Source organism: Vulpes lagopus, chromosome 12, assembly GCF_018345385.1.
Source record: "Vulpes lagopus strain Blue_001 chromosome 12, ASM1834538v1, whole genome shotgun sequence".
Taxonomy (NCBI): Eukaryota; Metazoa; Chordata; class Mammalia; order Carnivora; family Canidae; genus Vulpes; species Vulpes lagopus.
The window spans coordinates 21167979-21184213 of NC_054835.1; the positions used below are offsets into that span (position 1 = coordinate 21167979).

Sequence of the window (16235 nt, forward strand, 5' to 3'; positions counted from 1 at the left end):
ATTAGACACCAAGAGGTATATAAGATTAGTAGAATTCACTTCCCATATTTAAAAGACCAAGAATCTAGGTGGGGAGACGAGGCATGCATTAATACACTGTACAGACTCTGAAACCAAGAAAGGAGTCAAGACTTCCACTTTTGGTGGTGGATGATTAAGCAAGGCTATCAACCTTCCTGATAACATCACTAGGAAAAGTGCTAGATAGATATGGGGTGGTGGTGGTGGTGGGGGATCTTAAATGCATCAAAGAGCTAATAAGCTGAGATGAGAAGACTGCAATCTAAAGGGGTGAGACCAGCCTTCAGAGGCTGCTTTCATCTGGACAGACAGCCATCAGTCTACCACAGCTGCTGACAGCCTTGTGGGGCGAGGGGGCTGCAGGCTGGAAGCTAAGGCCATGGAGAAGGGACACTGGTCTGTAATCCTGAGAAGCTAACCCTGGGAATCAAAGGGGATGGAAAACAATCTGGCCCATCACTAAGCCCACTCTAGGCCCTGAAATTGGATTGAGGTGATCCCAGATTATCAGAATTTGTCTTATATCTTTTTAAACTCAACTTTCAACTCTTGTGGATTCTTTGATTTGACAATTTTTATCCATTTTTCCATTCATTGTAATCACTATTACATTTGGGTATTTTCCTATCATCTTAATTTGTTTGCCCTGGCTTTCCTAAATTCTTTTGTCTCCTAATTCTTATGTTTTTTAGAACTGATTATTTGCTTCCCATTTTGGCTCTGCCCACCCCCAAGAGTTTAGAAGTGATAACCCCATTTCTATTCTTTTTCATGACTACATGAGGACATTTAACATGCATTTGTGTGTCATCAGGCTTATAAGTTAAGCAACATTTTTATTATTTTCCTGAACAACCAAGAACCTTAAACACTTGAATTATAAATCACCCACACTTCCAATTTATATGCTACTGTTGTGCTATTTAATTCTAATCTGTATTTTTAACCAATAATATATTGCTTTACAGTTTATTTATACACATCCATCTGTTTACCAATTTCTTTGCCCCTCTTTTTGCATTTCAGTCTTTCATTTTATATACTCTTCCTCTGGCCTCATGCATTTATCCATTAGAATTTCCTCAAGTGTACTTTTAACTCTTTTTCATTTTCAGAAAGACTCTTTACTGTGTCTTTGTTCTTCCCCCCTCCTTAAACTCCTTAAGTAAGCTCCACACCCAGCACAGAGCCCAACATGGGCCTTGCACTCACGATCCTGAGATCAAGATCTGAGCTGAGATTGAGAGCCAGATGCTTAACTGACTGAGCCACCTAGGCGCCCCTACTGTGTTTTTGTTCTTGAATATACTCTCGGTATACTTTAGTTTACAGTTCTTTTCTCTCAGCCTCTTATTCTTTAAAGCAAATCTGCTTTTAATGCATTTTCTTAGCCTTTGATGTTCTGGGATTTTACAATGTGCTTATTGTAGATTTCTTGTAATTTTTCCAGTGTGGGATATACCAGACTTCCTGACTCCATAGTATTATCTTTCATCACTCTTGAAATTCTCAGCAATATATATTCCAATATTGCTCTGCCCAACCTCTCCTTTCCTTGGGTAACTCTTAACTAGATACACATTAGACCTTTTCACTTTCTCTTCCATGTGTGTTAATAGTGTCTCCTTTTGTTTCATTTCTTGGTCTAAGAAGAATCCTGGATAATTTCCTTTATTCTTTCTTTCATTTCTCTATTCTCTCTTCAGCATTGTCTAAACTAATACTAAATCTATCTGTTTTTTAATTTTAGTTTTTATTTCTACCAATTGCCTACTTACTTGCTCTTCCTTATATTTTTAGGCCTTTTATTTCTTAAAATGTATTAAACATTCTCATATTGTTTCTAATAATTCCACTATAAGAACTTTTGATGACTGAATCTTGTTTAGTCTGACTCTTGCACGTGGTACTTTGTTTATGTGTGTAGTAATTCTTTTTTTTTTTTTTTAAGATTTATTTATTTATTCACGATAGACATAGAGAGAGGCAGAGACACAGGCAGAGGGAGAAGCAGGCTCCATGCCTGGACCCTGATGTGGGACTCAATCCTGGGACTCCAGGATCACGCCCTGGGCCAAAGGCAGGCGCCAAACTGCTGAGCCACCCAGGGATCCGCAGTGTGTAGTAATTCTTAATGGGAATTCCTTATATTCCTGAAAACATTATCTGTGGAAATTCTTTAAGGTCCGGTATGAAGGTGGTTTCTTCATGGAAAAACACTGCTTGCTTCTATCACATACCTGGGGATAATACCAGGCCTGGACCACTTTAAATTGTTGGCTTAAGTTTTTTTGCCACCTAGATAGTATGAATTTGGATTGAAACCTCATAAAAACTGGCTTATGATTATAAATTTTCAAGGAATGTTTAATATAGGCAGTTTTTCTTTCAGAAATAATGAGGGATTATTTCTAGTTCATTCTCGATGTATCCCTCTGAGGATGCAGCCCTTTGGAGACCTATCTGTGTTTGGTGTGCATGTGCATGTGTGATCTCTTATTAGACACACTAATTTGGGCAGGCCCTGGGCTTCACGTGGAGGACCCAGTCTTGAATACCTATAGTCACAGTTACCTACTTCAACAAATTCCCATAGAGACAGCATATTATTTTTCCCTTGACTTCTGCCTTCATTCATTCCCTGGCCTGCATATTCCTTACTATCTTGTTAGTTTATGGCTGCATTCAAAAAATTGATTTTTATGTTTTCCCTAACATTTTAGTTGTTTTCAGTTAGCTTTAGTAGGCACTTTCTTCACCATGTTCCTAGAAAATGCATTACTCATATATACTTTTAAGATCTTTCTATGTTCCTTGGTGAAACTGATCTCATTTTATTTTTTTGTATTAACCTACTATGAAGGTAATATTAATCTCACAAAGAGTTGGGGAGTGATCTTTGTCCTATTCTCCAAAACAGTTTGTATATAATAGGGATTATTGGCTTCTTGAAGGATTTATAAAATATATCTGTAAAACCATCTGGGCCTCATGTTCTTGGCAGAGGTGGAATAAGGCAGCCTTCTAATTAGTGATTCAGAGTCTTTAAGGTTACGAATTTATTCAGGTTTTCAATGTCTTCTTGAGTTAATTTTGATAACATTTTTCTAGAAAACAAGTTTTTAAAATTCTTTGGCATACAGTTGTTCACAGTATTTTATGCCTTCTAAAATCTCTATAATATATGAGGTCATATCCTTTTTTCATTTGTAACACTGCTTTGTCTTTTTTTTCTATCAGTTTCAGTAAAGGTTTATCTATTTGACTATTTTTTTTTTTTACCTCTTTCAATTATTATTATTTAAAAGTCATTTTGTTGCTTCTTTAGATTTTCTTCTTTGGAATTCTTTTTTATGGATTCTGGAGTGGAGAGGTGAACTTAACTCATTTACTTTCAACCTTGTTTTTCTTAGCAGTATTCTAAAGATTTTGTTAAATTCTTTGTCATGTAAGTCCAGATATTTTATAATTTTCATTGTGATTTCCTCTTCAACTGTGAGTTACCTAGGAGAGCATTTTTTTCAAGTTCCCAAGCACATTAAAAACATTTTAATGCTGCTTTTATTTTACTTGCGGTGAGAATGGAGATTGTGCTCTATATACATTGGTTCAAATGGTTAAGACTTTCTTTGTGATCTAGCATGTGGTCAATTCTGGGAAATGTTCTATGCATACCTGAAAGGGATATATATTTTCTTCTATTCCCTGGGTGCAGTATTCTTTTGATTTAATAAGGTTTAAATTTGATTTTCAATGCTTCTGCATTTTTACTAAGGATTTTGTCTGCTTGAAATAACTTTCTGGTACAGTTGGTTTAAAATCTCCCACAAGGATTGTGGACTTGTCACTTTTTCCTTTAAATTTTTTTTGTTTTGTTTTGTTTTTGCTTTATGAAGTTCATGGATAATCACACCTATGTTGTTACATATCTAGTTAAAAGTGGCTTTATTGTCTTGGGTATTTTCATTTGATTGTTAGGAGTCTCTTTATTAATATTTTTTTCTTAAATTCTATGTTCTCTCATATTAATAATGCTTTTAACCATTTTGGGGGGAGGGAAGGGCTTGATATTTTTTTTTCTCACCTCTTTGTTTTTCATCTTTCTTTACAGTGTTATTTAGGTGTCTCCTGGATGAAGCATACACCTAGATTTTCTATCTATCTAGTGCTGTTGGTCTACCTACATGTACAGTGAATACCAATTATTTAGATTTATTTCTATCATATTATTTTGTATTTTCTAAAAGTAAAATTCTCCTTTGCTGCTTCCCCACCCACCTGCCTGCCTTCTATGGGGCTAAGAGGTTATCTCCCTCTCTCCCCCTCCTCCACAAACACACAGATTGAGAAGCCAGCAAAGGCTGCCAGGCTAGTTGCCTAACCTCATATCCAGCACCTTTTTTGATACAGAGTACTTACTTCTAGCTAGGTACACTGCTGACCAGAATAAAAATGCATTTCCCAACTTCCCTGGCAAGTAGGTGTAAATGATATGTAGCAGATATGCTGCATGAGAGTCCCAGGAAGTCTCTTTGAAAGGAAAGAAGCCCTAGCTGCTATCTTGGGCCATTTAAGGATGGACACCAAGCACTTGTATGATAGAAGAGAAAGACAGAAGGAACCCGGGTCACTAACAACCTTCAGACTGCTATACCAGTCCTAGGATACCTTCTGTACCTTATCTATGGAAGAGAGAAATAAATGTCTCTTGTTTAAGCCACTTGTTTGGGGGTCTCTCTTTCATTAGCAGCTGAATACAATTCCTGATACAGAAATTATAGATTGTTCTACAACTTTTATTTTTTAAAAATGTACATTTAACTACCAATTTTAGAAAATAAAGGTGATTCTTTTCTAGTTAATGAAGTAAATCTAATATATTTTATAAACTATTTGTAATATATTCTATAAACAGGTTTTATTATAAAATTCTGTGTTCAATTCTGTTTCTTATTTCACATGCCTTTCCTCTAGGGTTGCCTTCCCTCTTGTGGGACAGGCAGGTTGGAGCTGACATGCACAGAGAAGCTGAGAGACTTACAGTGGTGATCTGGTCTTCGGTTCTGGTGTCCTCACCCCTGCGTCTCTGGAGGTTTGATTCTACAAGCTAACAAACCGTGCTTATTTGTTGCTATATGAGGCCAAAGGATCCTGCATTTGCCTAATTTATCCACAGTGAAGTAACCAGAAACAGTACAGATTTAAATTCATAGAGAGGAAATTGGTTAAAAAAAAAAAAAAAAAAAAAGAGATAACAGAGGATAAAATACATAGGAAAAGCACTAGAAGACAGAGATAAAAATGGAGGAACTAAAAATAATGAGTCCTGGAATGCCACCTCATTTATCAAACTTGTCAACAGCAGCAGTTAAGAGTAGAAATCTGTTCTTTTTTGGGGGGAGGGGCAGAAACACAGACTAAAGTTATCAAATAGAATTACACCTGAAGGGAACAATCAAAAGCAGAAACAATCATCAATAATACAGCATTTGATTTCTGTTTACAACAGAACTGTTGTAACAGTTTACAACAACTAAGACTGTTTACAGTAGCTGTTTACAACAGCCTAAGAACAATACTTAAATATTAAACTTCCTCTTGAAACTCTATCTGGTCATTCTGTATCCGGACATGATATATGGATGGCATATTACTATTTAATTTAAGATTTTTTTTTAAGCCACACCCTTTCTTTGGTACAGGGCTGAAGCTCATTTTGTCAGGCACATGCTCTACTTTATACATATACTTTTTTTTTTTTAAGATCTCACTAAGACTTTCTCCTTGTCAACAACCATAAAAAGCTCAAACTTAAGAAGCATTTCACCTGGGACAAAAGTGCTTCACCCAGCCATGTTAAAAAAAAAATAGGAATAAGAATTCTAGAATAACATTCACTTTAAATAGATGTTTCAGTTTAACTTAATTACCTGAATGGCAAATCACACATACATTCTCTACAACATATATCAAGAGGGACCCTATGACAGCAAGTGGTGCCAAGTAGCATCGAAAGTGGCCATAAAATGGGTATGTGGAAAAGAAAATAATTACCTTTGATGCAAGGTTGTCCACTAAAGCGATCATAGAATTCTTAAACAAGGTGGCAGCGGTTAGAGGTCGCTTGGTCACCTCTGTAATACTCAGTTTGCCTTCAGGCCACATATTCTTCAGCACAGGATTTGAACTGAGAAGCACAGAGAGAGCAATGTGAAAATCACCTTCAAATAAGCCAAACAGAAACTGCAAACCAATCCCACTGTGTTGTACTCTGGGAGTCACAAGTGGACTACAGACTGTACTCACAAGGCCTTATTGGAAAAAAGACTTCATCCAGAAAATTATGCTGAGAAAGTGTTGTGGCAGATACCGTACGACAGACGGAGAAGATGTGTCCAAACTATCCTATGTTTAAAAAAATTCCTGGGTCCCTGGCTGGCTCAGTCAGTTGAGCATGTGACTCTTGGTGTCGAGGTCATGAGTTCGAGCCCCATGTTGGCGGTAGAGATTACTTAAATCAATAAACTGAAAAAAGAACTCTTTAAACTTCTTTAAAGTGACATCTAGGACCCCCAAATAGGAACGGCTCTTACAATAGATACATAAAATAAAAAGGGTTGGGTGGTACTTGGAAGAAGGACAAGCCACTAGTGAAAAAACAATGCTCAGTGGCATGGCAGAGAACACGGGTGTGAAAGCACCTTCTCATCGGAAGAAGGATTCACACAGAACAGGCTATACTACAAAAAGTCAGCTCTGTCTCATAACACAGGCAGGAATATTAAAGAACTATCGCCTTCTAGTAAAAACCCCTTACTGCAGCTGAATTTATTCACTCCCTTATTGGCAGTTACAAGAGTTTACTGATGTGACACTATGACTGTTGTCCTGCGAGTCCCATAATGTGTAACTCAGGCCAGTTTCAATGCTAAATATCACATAAAAACCATTATTTGGCTTGGTGGGGATATTTTCAAAGACATGTCTGATGGTCTCATCTCTGATTTTCTTCCTGTTTCTTTCGAGTACTTCTGATTTTAAAGTAATTGGAACTCAAAATGCTGCTTGCTTCCTGGAAACTTCTTTCTCTCTTTTTATTTGCGGACAGTTGACCCATGACATTACACTAGTTTCAGGTGTACAACACTATGAGTCCGTATCTCCACAGGTCATGAAGTGCTCACCACAAGTGTTGGTGCCATATGTCAACCTACAACGCTGTTTCTCAGAATTTTTTTTAATTGGGGACTGAGAAGAGAAAGGACTCAGCAAGGACACTCACTGCTAACTGTGTTTACCACTGCTGTCATTTTGCCCACTTTTCTTTCCCTGGTGTAAAATTGAGGAAACTGAAGTGGTTCCCCAAATACCCAGTAAACCTCTGCACACAGAGGCTCAAAGTAAGAGCTGTGAAAAGCCAGAATAGATGACAAGAGAGCAAAGAGGATAAATGGTGGCCTAAAAGACTGAGTGGTGTGTGAATGAGGACAGAATAGCACTCCCAACCCTCACCACTGCTAGGAAGCACTGCTGACTACCATCAAAAGGGGTGGTAAAATAACAGTAATCTGTGTGTGGCTCAGGGACCCTGTTTTATGCCTTTCTGGTCCTAGTTCCTGATTTTCCAATGATGCACCTATCAGGAAAAAAAAATGACTGCATAAACCTATATTGTTTCTCCCTAAAATTTCCATTCTAGTCTTTAGCTGAGAGAGAATTCAAGGCAGTGGTTCTCAACCCTTAGTGCAGAGGAGGCCTGGATGTCTTCCTAACACTTACTGAATAGAATTTCTAGAAAGCAGAACATGTATGCTTTGAAAATTCTGACGCAGACCAAAGAATGAAGATTGCTGACTTCGGTCTAGGCAGTTTCTAACCCAAATTCTACCTTCCACCTATGTTGGCCATATTTAGAACTGCTTTCCATATTTTACCTCATAAATGGAGGGAGAGGGGAAGGTTGGAAATGAAGGAAATAAGGTGTTTATTATGATTATTAAATAGAACTGACCCATAATGAATCAAAACAGACACATTATAATCATTCTAAAGAGAACAAACTTTGGGACCAGTAAGTCATGCATGTAATATTAATAAAATAGTTTTCAAACATTTAAAAGAATGCTTTTCTTAAAAGGGAAGCTTATTTATCCAGAAACCCCGTAGGTTTAATAAATAAGACAGAACCTATCTGGTTTAGTAGTGAGGTAGTGAAGAGTTAAGTCTGTGTACCTGGCATTTCACTGGCTTGCTCCCTTCCTCTTTCCATTTACATACACACACGTAGACACACATGCACACACACATGCATGCAAGTATACTCTTAAGGTCTATAGAACTAGAGGTGCAAGGATTACTCTTTAAACATATACATAGAAAGGACTGGAATTCTGGGAGGTTGTTTAGCCATGGAAGCATTGAAGTCTCCAGAAGGAAAGGAAGCACAATCCAACACAATCTAGGAGGATGGTTTTAGCCAAAATAAATCCAAGACTGCCCCATCCCACTGGCAAGGCCTTTCCTGTTATGCAGATACATACAAAAAACTGCAGTCAATAGACCTTTAATCACACCTTTGCAAGACCATCCCTATTGTGAACCAGATTCATGAGCCCAATGCCTTTAATTGTTGGATTTATCCAAGTCCCTTTGTTCTGATTCCATGCTTACCAAGCAACTAAGCATTCTGGATTCTATGGGTAATATTTTTCACTGTCAATTAATAAACTAGAATTCTCGCTACTATGTGAATTCCCAAGCAGGTTTTCTAATAGAGGAGAACAGCCTGTCATACCAATGCAAATATTCCATTCCGTGTGATGGTCAGATTTTTCACTGGAAATAAATCTATATGTGGCTTCGTTTCTACATTGGTCCTGTGAACTTGGGATAATGCGCATGAGTCCACTACTAGGAGGTGGAGCTGTTCTCACTAGAATAGAACCTATGGGCCTATAAATTCACAAGGTGAATTCACGAATGCCACCTTCTGTAGGCTCTTGGTATGCAGTCTGGCTGCTTTCTTCTAGCAACACATGCTAACATTGCTACTGGCCAACTGAAGCCATTTTTCCAATTTGAGTTTTTTATATTATCTTCACAGAACAATGCCAGACTCTGTCATTTGTCCCTCAAAATGGGTACATCTCACCTGAAAATTCAAGCATTGAAACTCCTTTCTGAAAGTCCCTTTTTCCCATGACAAATTTTAACATGGACCTCCTTTTGCATTCTCATGTAACTTTCTGGTGCTGAAAGCTCCATCACCACTCTTGGTGGCTTCAACATCCACACAGATAAACCATTTAATTGTAAAACTTCTTGAAGAACTGTTTAAACACCATGTTTCCACATTCTCATTATCCATATTCTCTGGAGCCCACTTGAGACATTCGTCTTCAGGACTCTACTGAGGCCAGTGTTGTCAAGAGTCCCAGTGGCCTTCATGTCAGCAAATCCCATGGTTAATCTTGGTCCTCACCTCTTTTTGCTTCTGACAGTGTTTGACGCAGTTTATAATTTTTTTCTTCATAAAGCACTTTTTTCTTGTCTTGGTTTCTGTGACACCAGATTTCCAGTTTTCTTCCTACCTCACTGGCAGCCCTGTCTCCTTTGCTAGTTGCTTCTTTCTTACTTGATTCTGAATGCTGGGGAGTCTCAGGGATTAGTCTTTTTGACCTCTTCTATTTGTCTATGCTCACCCTTGTTAATCTCATCTAGTCTTATGGCTTAAAGTACTGTCAACAGACTGATGATCATGAATTTCTATTTCTAGTTCCTCCTTTATCCAGAGTTCCAGATGCATACCCACAACCGCCTACTTGGCATTTCCAGTGGAATGTCCAATATAACACAACATATCCAAAACAGAACACTTCATCTCCTCTACCCGATTAGCCCCTCTCATCATCTTCCCCATCTCAAGCACTCCTTCCCCACTGCTCAGGCTTCATCTCAGATTTATATTTCTCTCACGCCACACAACCTATCCGTCAGCGAATCTTGTTGGCTCCACTTTCAAAATATCACTCGCTCTGACCACTTTTTCATTACCTCTGTTAATAACACCTGGATTACTAAACTAGTCTCCTGTTTGGTCTCATTTCTACTCTTGTCCTTTACAGTATATGTTTTATACAGTGGTCCTAGTGAGTTCTTTAAAATATAAATCAATCATATCATAAATTCCAATGGCTTCTCTTCATACTTCATTCTTACCTTGGCTCACAGATACTTCATGATCCATACCCTGCTCATCTCCCTAAATTTTGTCCCTATTACTCTCCCTCACTCTGCTTTTACGTGCAGTAGTCTTCTCACTGTTCTCAAGACATCCGTGCTCACTCCTACCTTGGCACTGGCTATTATCTCTGCTGGAAATGCTCTTGCCACAACGTGTTCATGGTTCACTCCTTCATTCAGGTCTCTGCTCAAAAAGTCATCCCTTTTAAGAAGCCTTTTCTGACCACCCTTATCTATAATATTTCCCCTTACCCTTCCTTGTGTGCATGCTTCAATCTCTTACCTACTTTTTATTCACAGCACTTGTCACTTACCAGAAAGTTGTTTTCTTATTATGTGTCATTTCCACTGGAAGAGCAGATCCATGAGGCCAGGGACCTAGCCTAAATTTTTTTCACAGCTGCATTTCAGGCCATAGCAGAATGTATGGCTCACAGGTGTTCAACACATTTTTGATGATCTCTTAACCAACTGAGTAGACTTAATAAATGTGTGAGTACATTTCTCTAACCCAAAAGAAGAAAGTGGCTGAGAATCTCTTCTTCTTCTTTATGGGCCTCTTTCCAAAACATCCATGCTATGTTTGAACTTGCTATCCTCTGCCTGGCTTTATTTCACCACATCTTTTCCACATTTTCTTGGACTGTGAGAAGGTTCTGTCCACTAAGGATCTGTCAACACTGACACTAGATGCCACTCTACTAAGAATGGTCTCTTAGTTGGAAGCAAAGGCACTACAGTGGGAATCTGCATGCGTAAAACGTTTATCTGGGCCAGAGGGTATCCAATACCCCACCACCACTGCCAATGGCCTACACTGGGGACTTTGGCAGGGGTGCCAAGAGGGCAGCAGTAGTGAACAGGGAGACTGAGGCAACCCAAGGGAAATCAAGCAAAGTCATTAGCAGGTCTCTGTCCTAAATTTAGACTGTATAATCATAAGGTAATACATTATTTCATTCATTCATTATGATCAAACAGAACTAGAAAATTTGCCAGGAGCTATTAAAATTGCCACATGAAAGTAATGATGTGCATACATATTATGCAATACATATGTCAAAGAGTTTAATGGGAAGATAATTAATAAAATTTCAATCCTACCTATTATACAGGAGGCGCTTGAAATCTTGAAACAAAGTGTCTTTATTTTTGTCAATAAATCCAATGACCGAATAGCTAGGAGAAAAAAAAAAAAACAACACATAGAAAACATGCATTATTCACCAAGCAAGAGCCACATGTAAGCTTTTTGATAAGTCTACAAGCTTTTCCACTGTTAATTATGTAATCAATCATCTGTAGAGCTAATATTGTTCACTTTGTTCTGTGTTAAAGAATATCAAATTTACCTACTAAACAGACAGGATGTTGTTTCTCTTCCTCAGAAGGAGAACAAACATCAGCACCGTCACTATGATTAAGACTGTCATTTTCTATGGTTTACTGCTTACCTCAAGAAGTCGACTCTTAAAAAGATAGCTGTGTTTATCATCCAGCACTCCTAAGATAAAAGCAAAACAGCAACATACAGGAGCTAATAGTCTCTTCTGTAAGGAGGTCAAGTGACTTGCCTATGGTTCTTTCAATGTGTTCAGGGTGGGAAAAAAGAATCCAAGAAGAACTGCAAAGGATGGTAAGATTTGGATAAGCAGAAGAAAAGAGGAAGGGAGATCACACAGTGAAACAGATCAAACGAAGGAGAGGACCAGGCCCATGCATGGCATGCTTGAGAGAAAACAAGGAGGCAGGCATTCACGGTTTGGAGGAGGGAGAAGGTTGAGGTCCTGAGGGTCCCACTCAATTCACTCTTGGTGATGAAGGAGGGATGGGAGCTGCTGGGCTGCAGCAATGAGCGTGGACTCCAGGAGAGGCCAGTTTAGTGCTGGGGGCAAAAGTGACAGAGTCACCAGGGTGACAAAGACAGAGGCTCAGAGATTGTGCAACAGGAACTCTAGATGTACCTGCTCCCGAGAGCTCTACTTTCTTGCCTGTCTTTGTATCTTCCTTGACAATCATCGCATTGATGGAGAACATTTTCAGATGTCTGACTGTGACCCCTCACTGATGTTTCAGCCTTACACATTTAATTCACCAAGAAGGTTCCTTCAGGCTTTAGTGCCCATAGGAGCTTCAAGGCCACCAGATCCAAAATTACTTCCTCGCCTCCCAACTCCTAGATCCATTTCCTAAGATCTTCAAGTCATTTTTGACTGAAACCTTGAAGCCACCCAACTCTTAGTCTTTGGTCTAACCTATAACCTCCAAACTTCAAAGTTCTCATTTTGGCCTTTAAGACTCATTACGATTTGATCTCAATCTACTTTTTCAGGTACTTCTACTTCTCTAATGCTACAAAAAGGATACATTCCACTTTAACGGACTATTTACTATTTCCTGAATATTTCTAGCACTCTTTCCACTTCTCCCTTTAAAAATAATTCCTAGCATTTAAGGACTAGCATCGACCTTCCTGGGCTTATCACAGATAGTAGTATGACATCATGTGTTTATTCTAAATTCTGACAATACTCATATTAGTTGTACGGCAATTATTTTAGATCTTTTACTGTACTGATGTATGCCTGTAGTTGTGTGTCTATTATGTGTACGCATATTTATGAGTACACACACACAATCATATGGGTATATATGCATCTTACACGGAAAGCTCTTTGTGGGTGGAGCACCTTATAAAACACTGTGCACACACAGAACATATGCAGTCCTAGAAAAGGACTGAAAGGCTGGAGGAAAGGGGAAATCTGAGGCATTGAACATCCCTTGGAAGGGTCAGCTAGAATTCTGGACTAGGAGTCTAGAAACCAGTTATTGTCTCAGCTATTCCATAAACTTGCTGTATGACCCTGGACAAAAGTGTTATTACAAACTTTCCATAAGTCTCTCCATCTATAAAACAAAGAGGCCAGGCTAGCTGGTCTCCAAGGCCTCTGACCAATTCTGCTTTTATGCTCTCGAACCATATGGAAGCATCCTGTAAGTGAGGCCCTCCTTTTCAGTGGGAGAGTGTGCACACCGCTGCATCTTCCCTCTTCAGTGTTCTGGAACCTGGGAACAGGACCAGAACAAGTGGAAAATGGTGCCATTCCAGCTCTAATGGCTAGTTTGACAGATGGGGTGATAATTTCGAGCCATATTATTTTATGACTCAGAGTTTTAATTTATATCAGGAACAGCTATTAAAATTTCTTCAAATGTCTTTTTGGCATTTGTAGAGATGATCATTTGCCTTTTTGTTGTTGTTATGTAATTTATTCCTGTAATGGGTTATGATGAACAGAGCTTCTAATGTAAAAAGTAAAGAGGAAGAAGAGGAGGAAATTTTAAACAATTATCCAGAAAGAAGCAGTGTTCAGTGGGCAAAACATCCTAAGTGTAGCAGGCTGAAAAATGCCCCTCTACCACTCGAAAGACATCCATGTCAAATCCCCCAGCCCCTGTTAGTGTGATCTTCTATGACAAAAGGTGTGATTATGTTATGGATCTTGAGAGGAGAAACTGATCCCATATCACCCAGGTGGACCCTAGATGCCATCACAATTGTAGTTTTAAGAAAGAAGCAGGGGTTCCTGCTAAGTAGTCTGACTCTTGATCTCAGCTCAGGTCTTGATCTCAGAATTGTGAGTTCATGCCCTGCACTGGGCTCTGTGCTGGGTGTGGAGCCTACTTTAAAAAAAAAAAAATAGGGCAGCCCGGGTGGCTCAGCGGTTTAGTGCCGTCTTCGACCCGGGGCGTGATCCTGGAGACCCAGGATCGAGTCCCACGTCGGGCTCCCTGCATGGAGCCTGCTTCTCCCTCTGCCTCTGCATCTCTCTCTGTCTCCTCTCTGTGTATTCTCATGAATAAATAAATAAAATTAAAAAAAAAAATAGAGCCAGACGGAGTTTTAACACAGACACACCAAAGATGGGGCTGCAGTGTGACTATAGAAGCAGAGACTGGAGAAATGCAGCCACAAGTCCCACGATGCCTGCAGCCACCAGAAGCTGGCAGAGGTGAGGAACAATCCTCTTCCAGAACCTCTGGCGTGTGGCCCTAGGGTTCGGACTTTTGGCTTCCAGAACTGGGAGAGCAAACATTTCTCTTGTATTAAGCCACCAATGTTACAGCAGCCCTAGGGAACTAAGTACTAAGGTAGTTTATTTTTAGTTATATTTTCCTGTCAATTTCTACTTATATTGTGACCAGAAAAAGTGAGATTTTTACTTTTTCAACTGACATTTGAAATATGGCAAAATAAGTTTCTGCTCATGTGGTTATCCCACTGCTTGTAGTTCTTCACACACAATGGTGGCTCTTGGCTCTGGGCCTGCGAACCTACTGGCTCCTCTGCCTGGATTACCCTCCTCACCTCCTCCCTTCCTAATTCTTTCCCCTGACTAAAACCTCTTTTACTTTTAGAACTCAGCTTGGATATCACTTCCTCCCACCAAAACCTCTCTATACTCTCACCCAAATTTAATTAATTCCTCCTCAGTGTTTCCATAAGGCCTTGTGCATCTCTAGTTTGACCCCTCCCATTCTTTGTTACAGTGACTTACCATGTATCTGCTTGTGTCCACCACTGAACTCCTAGCTTCTTCAGAAAAAGGCCTACCATATCCATCTTTAACATTCTTCCATGATTCATTTATCCATCAGGTGACCTGACTGAGTGCCAACTATGCCAGGGATGGTGCATGGCTGCCACGGTGTGTGTTCAAGAAAAGTTTGAAAAGCAAGGAATGAATGAAGCTAAGCCAATTTTTTTTAAGTGAGGAGATATAATATAATTTATTATATATTATATAATAGGAGAAGATATATTATAATATATTATAATATATAGGAGATATATATTATATATATGATACATATATAATATATAATAGGAGGAGGTATAATATATTATAATATATAGGAGGAGATATATGTTATATATTATATATTATAATAGGAGGAGATATAATATATTATATAATATATTAGCCTATGAAATGACTAAAAAACACAAATGAATAGGAAAACAGTTTTTATTTCCCCTGGTTCTATTTTCTGAAGTGAAGTTGCATGCAAGTCATCGTGTTAGGTAATGAAGTAAGATACTCACACTACATCACCGGCATAATGTCGAATTCGAAAATCTCGATCAAACTCCAGGATTTTGTCTGAGGCGCAGAGCTAAGAAATCAATTAGGAGATTACTTTGGAAATGGATATTTTCACTTTCCTAAAATTATACTCCAATGTCATATAAGATAATGATAGTACCACAAATCATGATACCATTATGAATGAAATCACACTATGTGGGACTTATCTGGTAAAGCCTGTGAGCTTTCACCGGAAGTCTACACAGCTAGATGGCATTTCCCAGCCACCCTGGCAGCTGGATATGGCCAAGTGACCAGGTGCTGGACAATGGACAGTGAGTGGAAAGGAAGTGTGGTTGTGTCAGGCCAACACCGGTAAGAAGTGATCATTTGCAGCACTCCCTCTTCTCCTCCCACTAGCAGATTGCAGAGAAGGATAGTGGCAAGGTGATGAAAGAGCAGAAGACAGAAGTCCAGGTTCCTGGGACAAAATTGGACTTCTATTGTTTCTGACGCTGAGAGCTTGGCTGCTGCCTCAAGTGGCCCAGCCTGCCCAAACTAATATAGTCTCTTTCTGTTCCATGTTCCGCTTAAGGAGCATCACACAGAGGGCTTGCTGTCTGCTGGGCACATATATCTCATGCAACCCTCACAACTGATATTTAAAGGAAGTATTATGAGCTCTATTTTATCACAAGGAAACTAAGGGTCAGAAAGCTCAGGTAATTGGCCCAAGTCACATAGCTCAAAAGCGGCCGTTCTGGAAGGATTCTTGAGACCAGAGGTAATGTCTGCTCTCCTATGTACATACAGAATGGCCTGATTCACTTGTCTTGGGACTCAAGTTCAGGGCTATCATTTCAGAGAAGATAAAAAGTA

The 16235-nt window shown here is 39.1% G+C and overlaps 1 protein-coding gene across 1 annotated transcript in view; it reads right to left on the reverse strand.

Moving 5' to 3' along the window:
• MYO1D (myosin ID) overlaps positions 1–16235 on the reverse strand; it is a 327550-nt gene that overhangs the window by 197046 nt on the left and 114269 nt on the right. Inside the window, exons 12-14 of the mRNA XM_041723799.1 lie at positions 15374–15444; positions 11368–11442; positions 6076–6208 (exon numbers count right to left, since the gene is read on the reverse strand). Of these exons, the coding sequence (XP_041579733.1) occupies positions 6076–6208; positions 11368–11442; positions 15374–15444 (279 nt within the window). The remainder of the gene's footprint in view (positions 1–6075; positions 6209–11367; positions 11443–15373; positions 15445–16235) is intronic.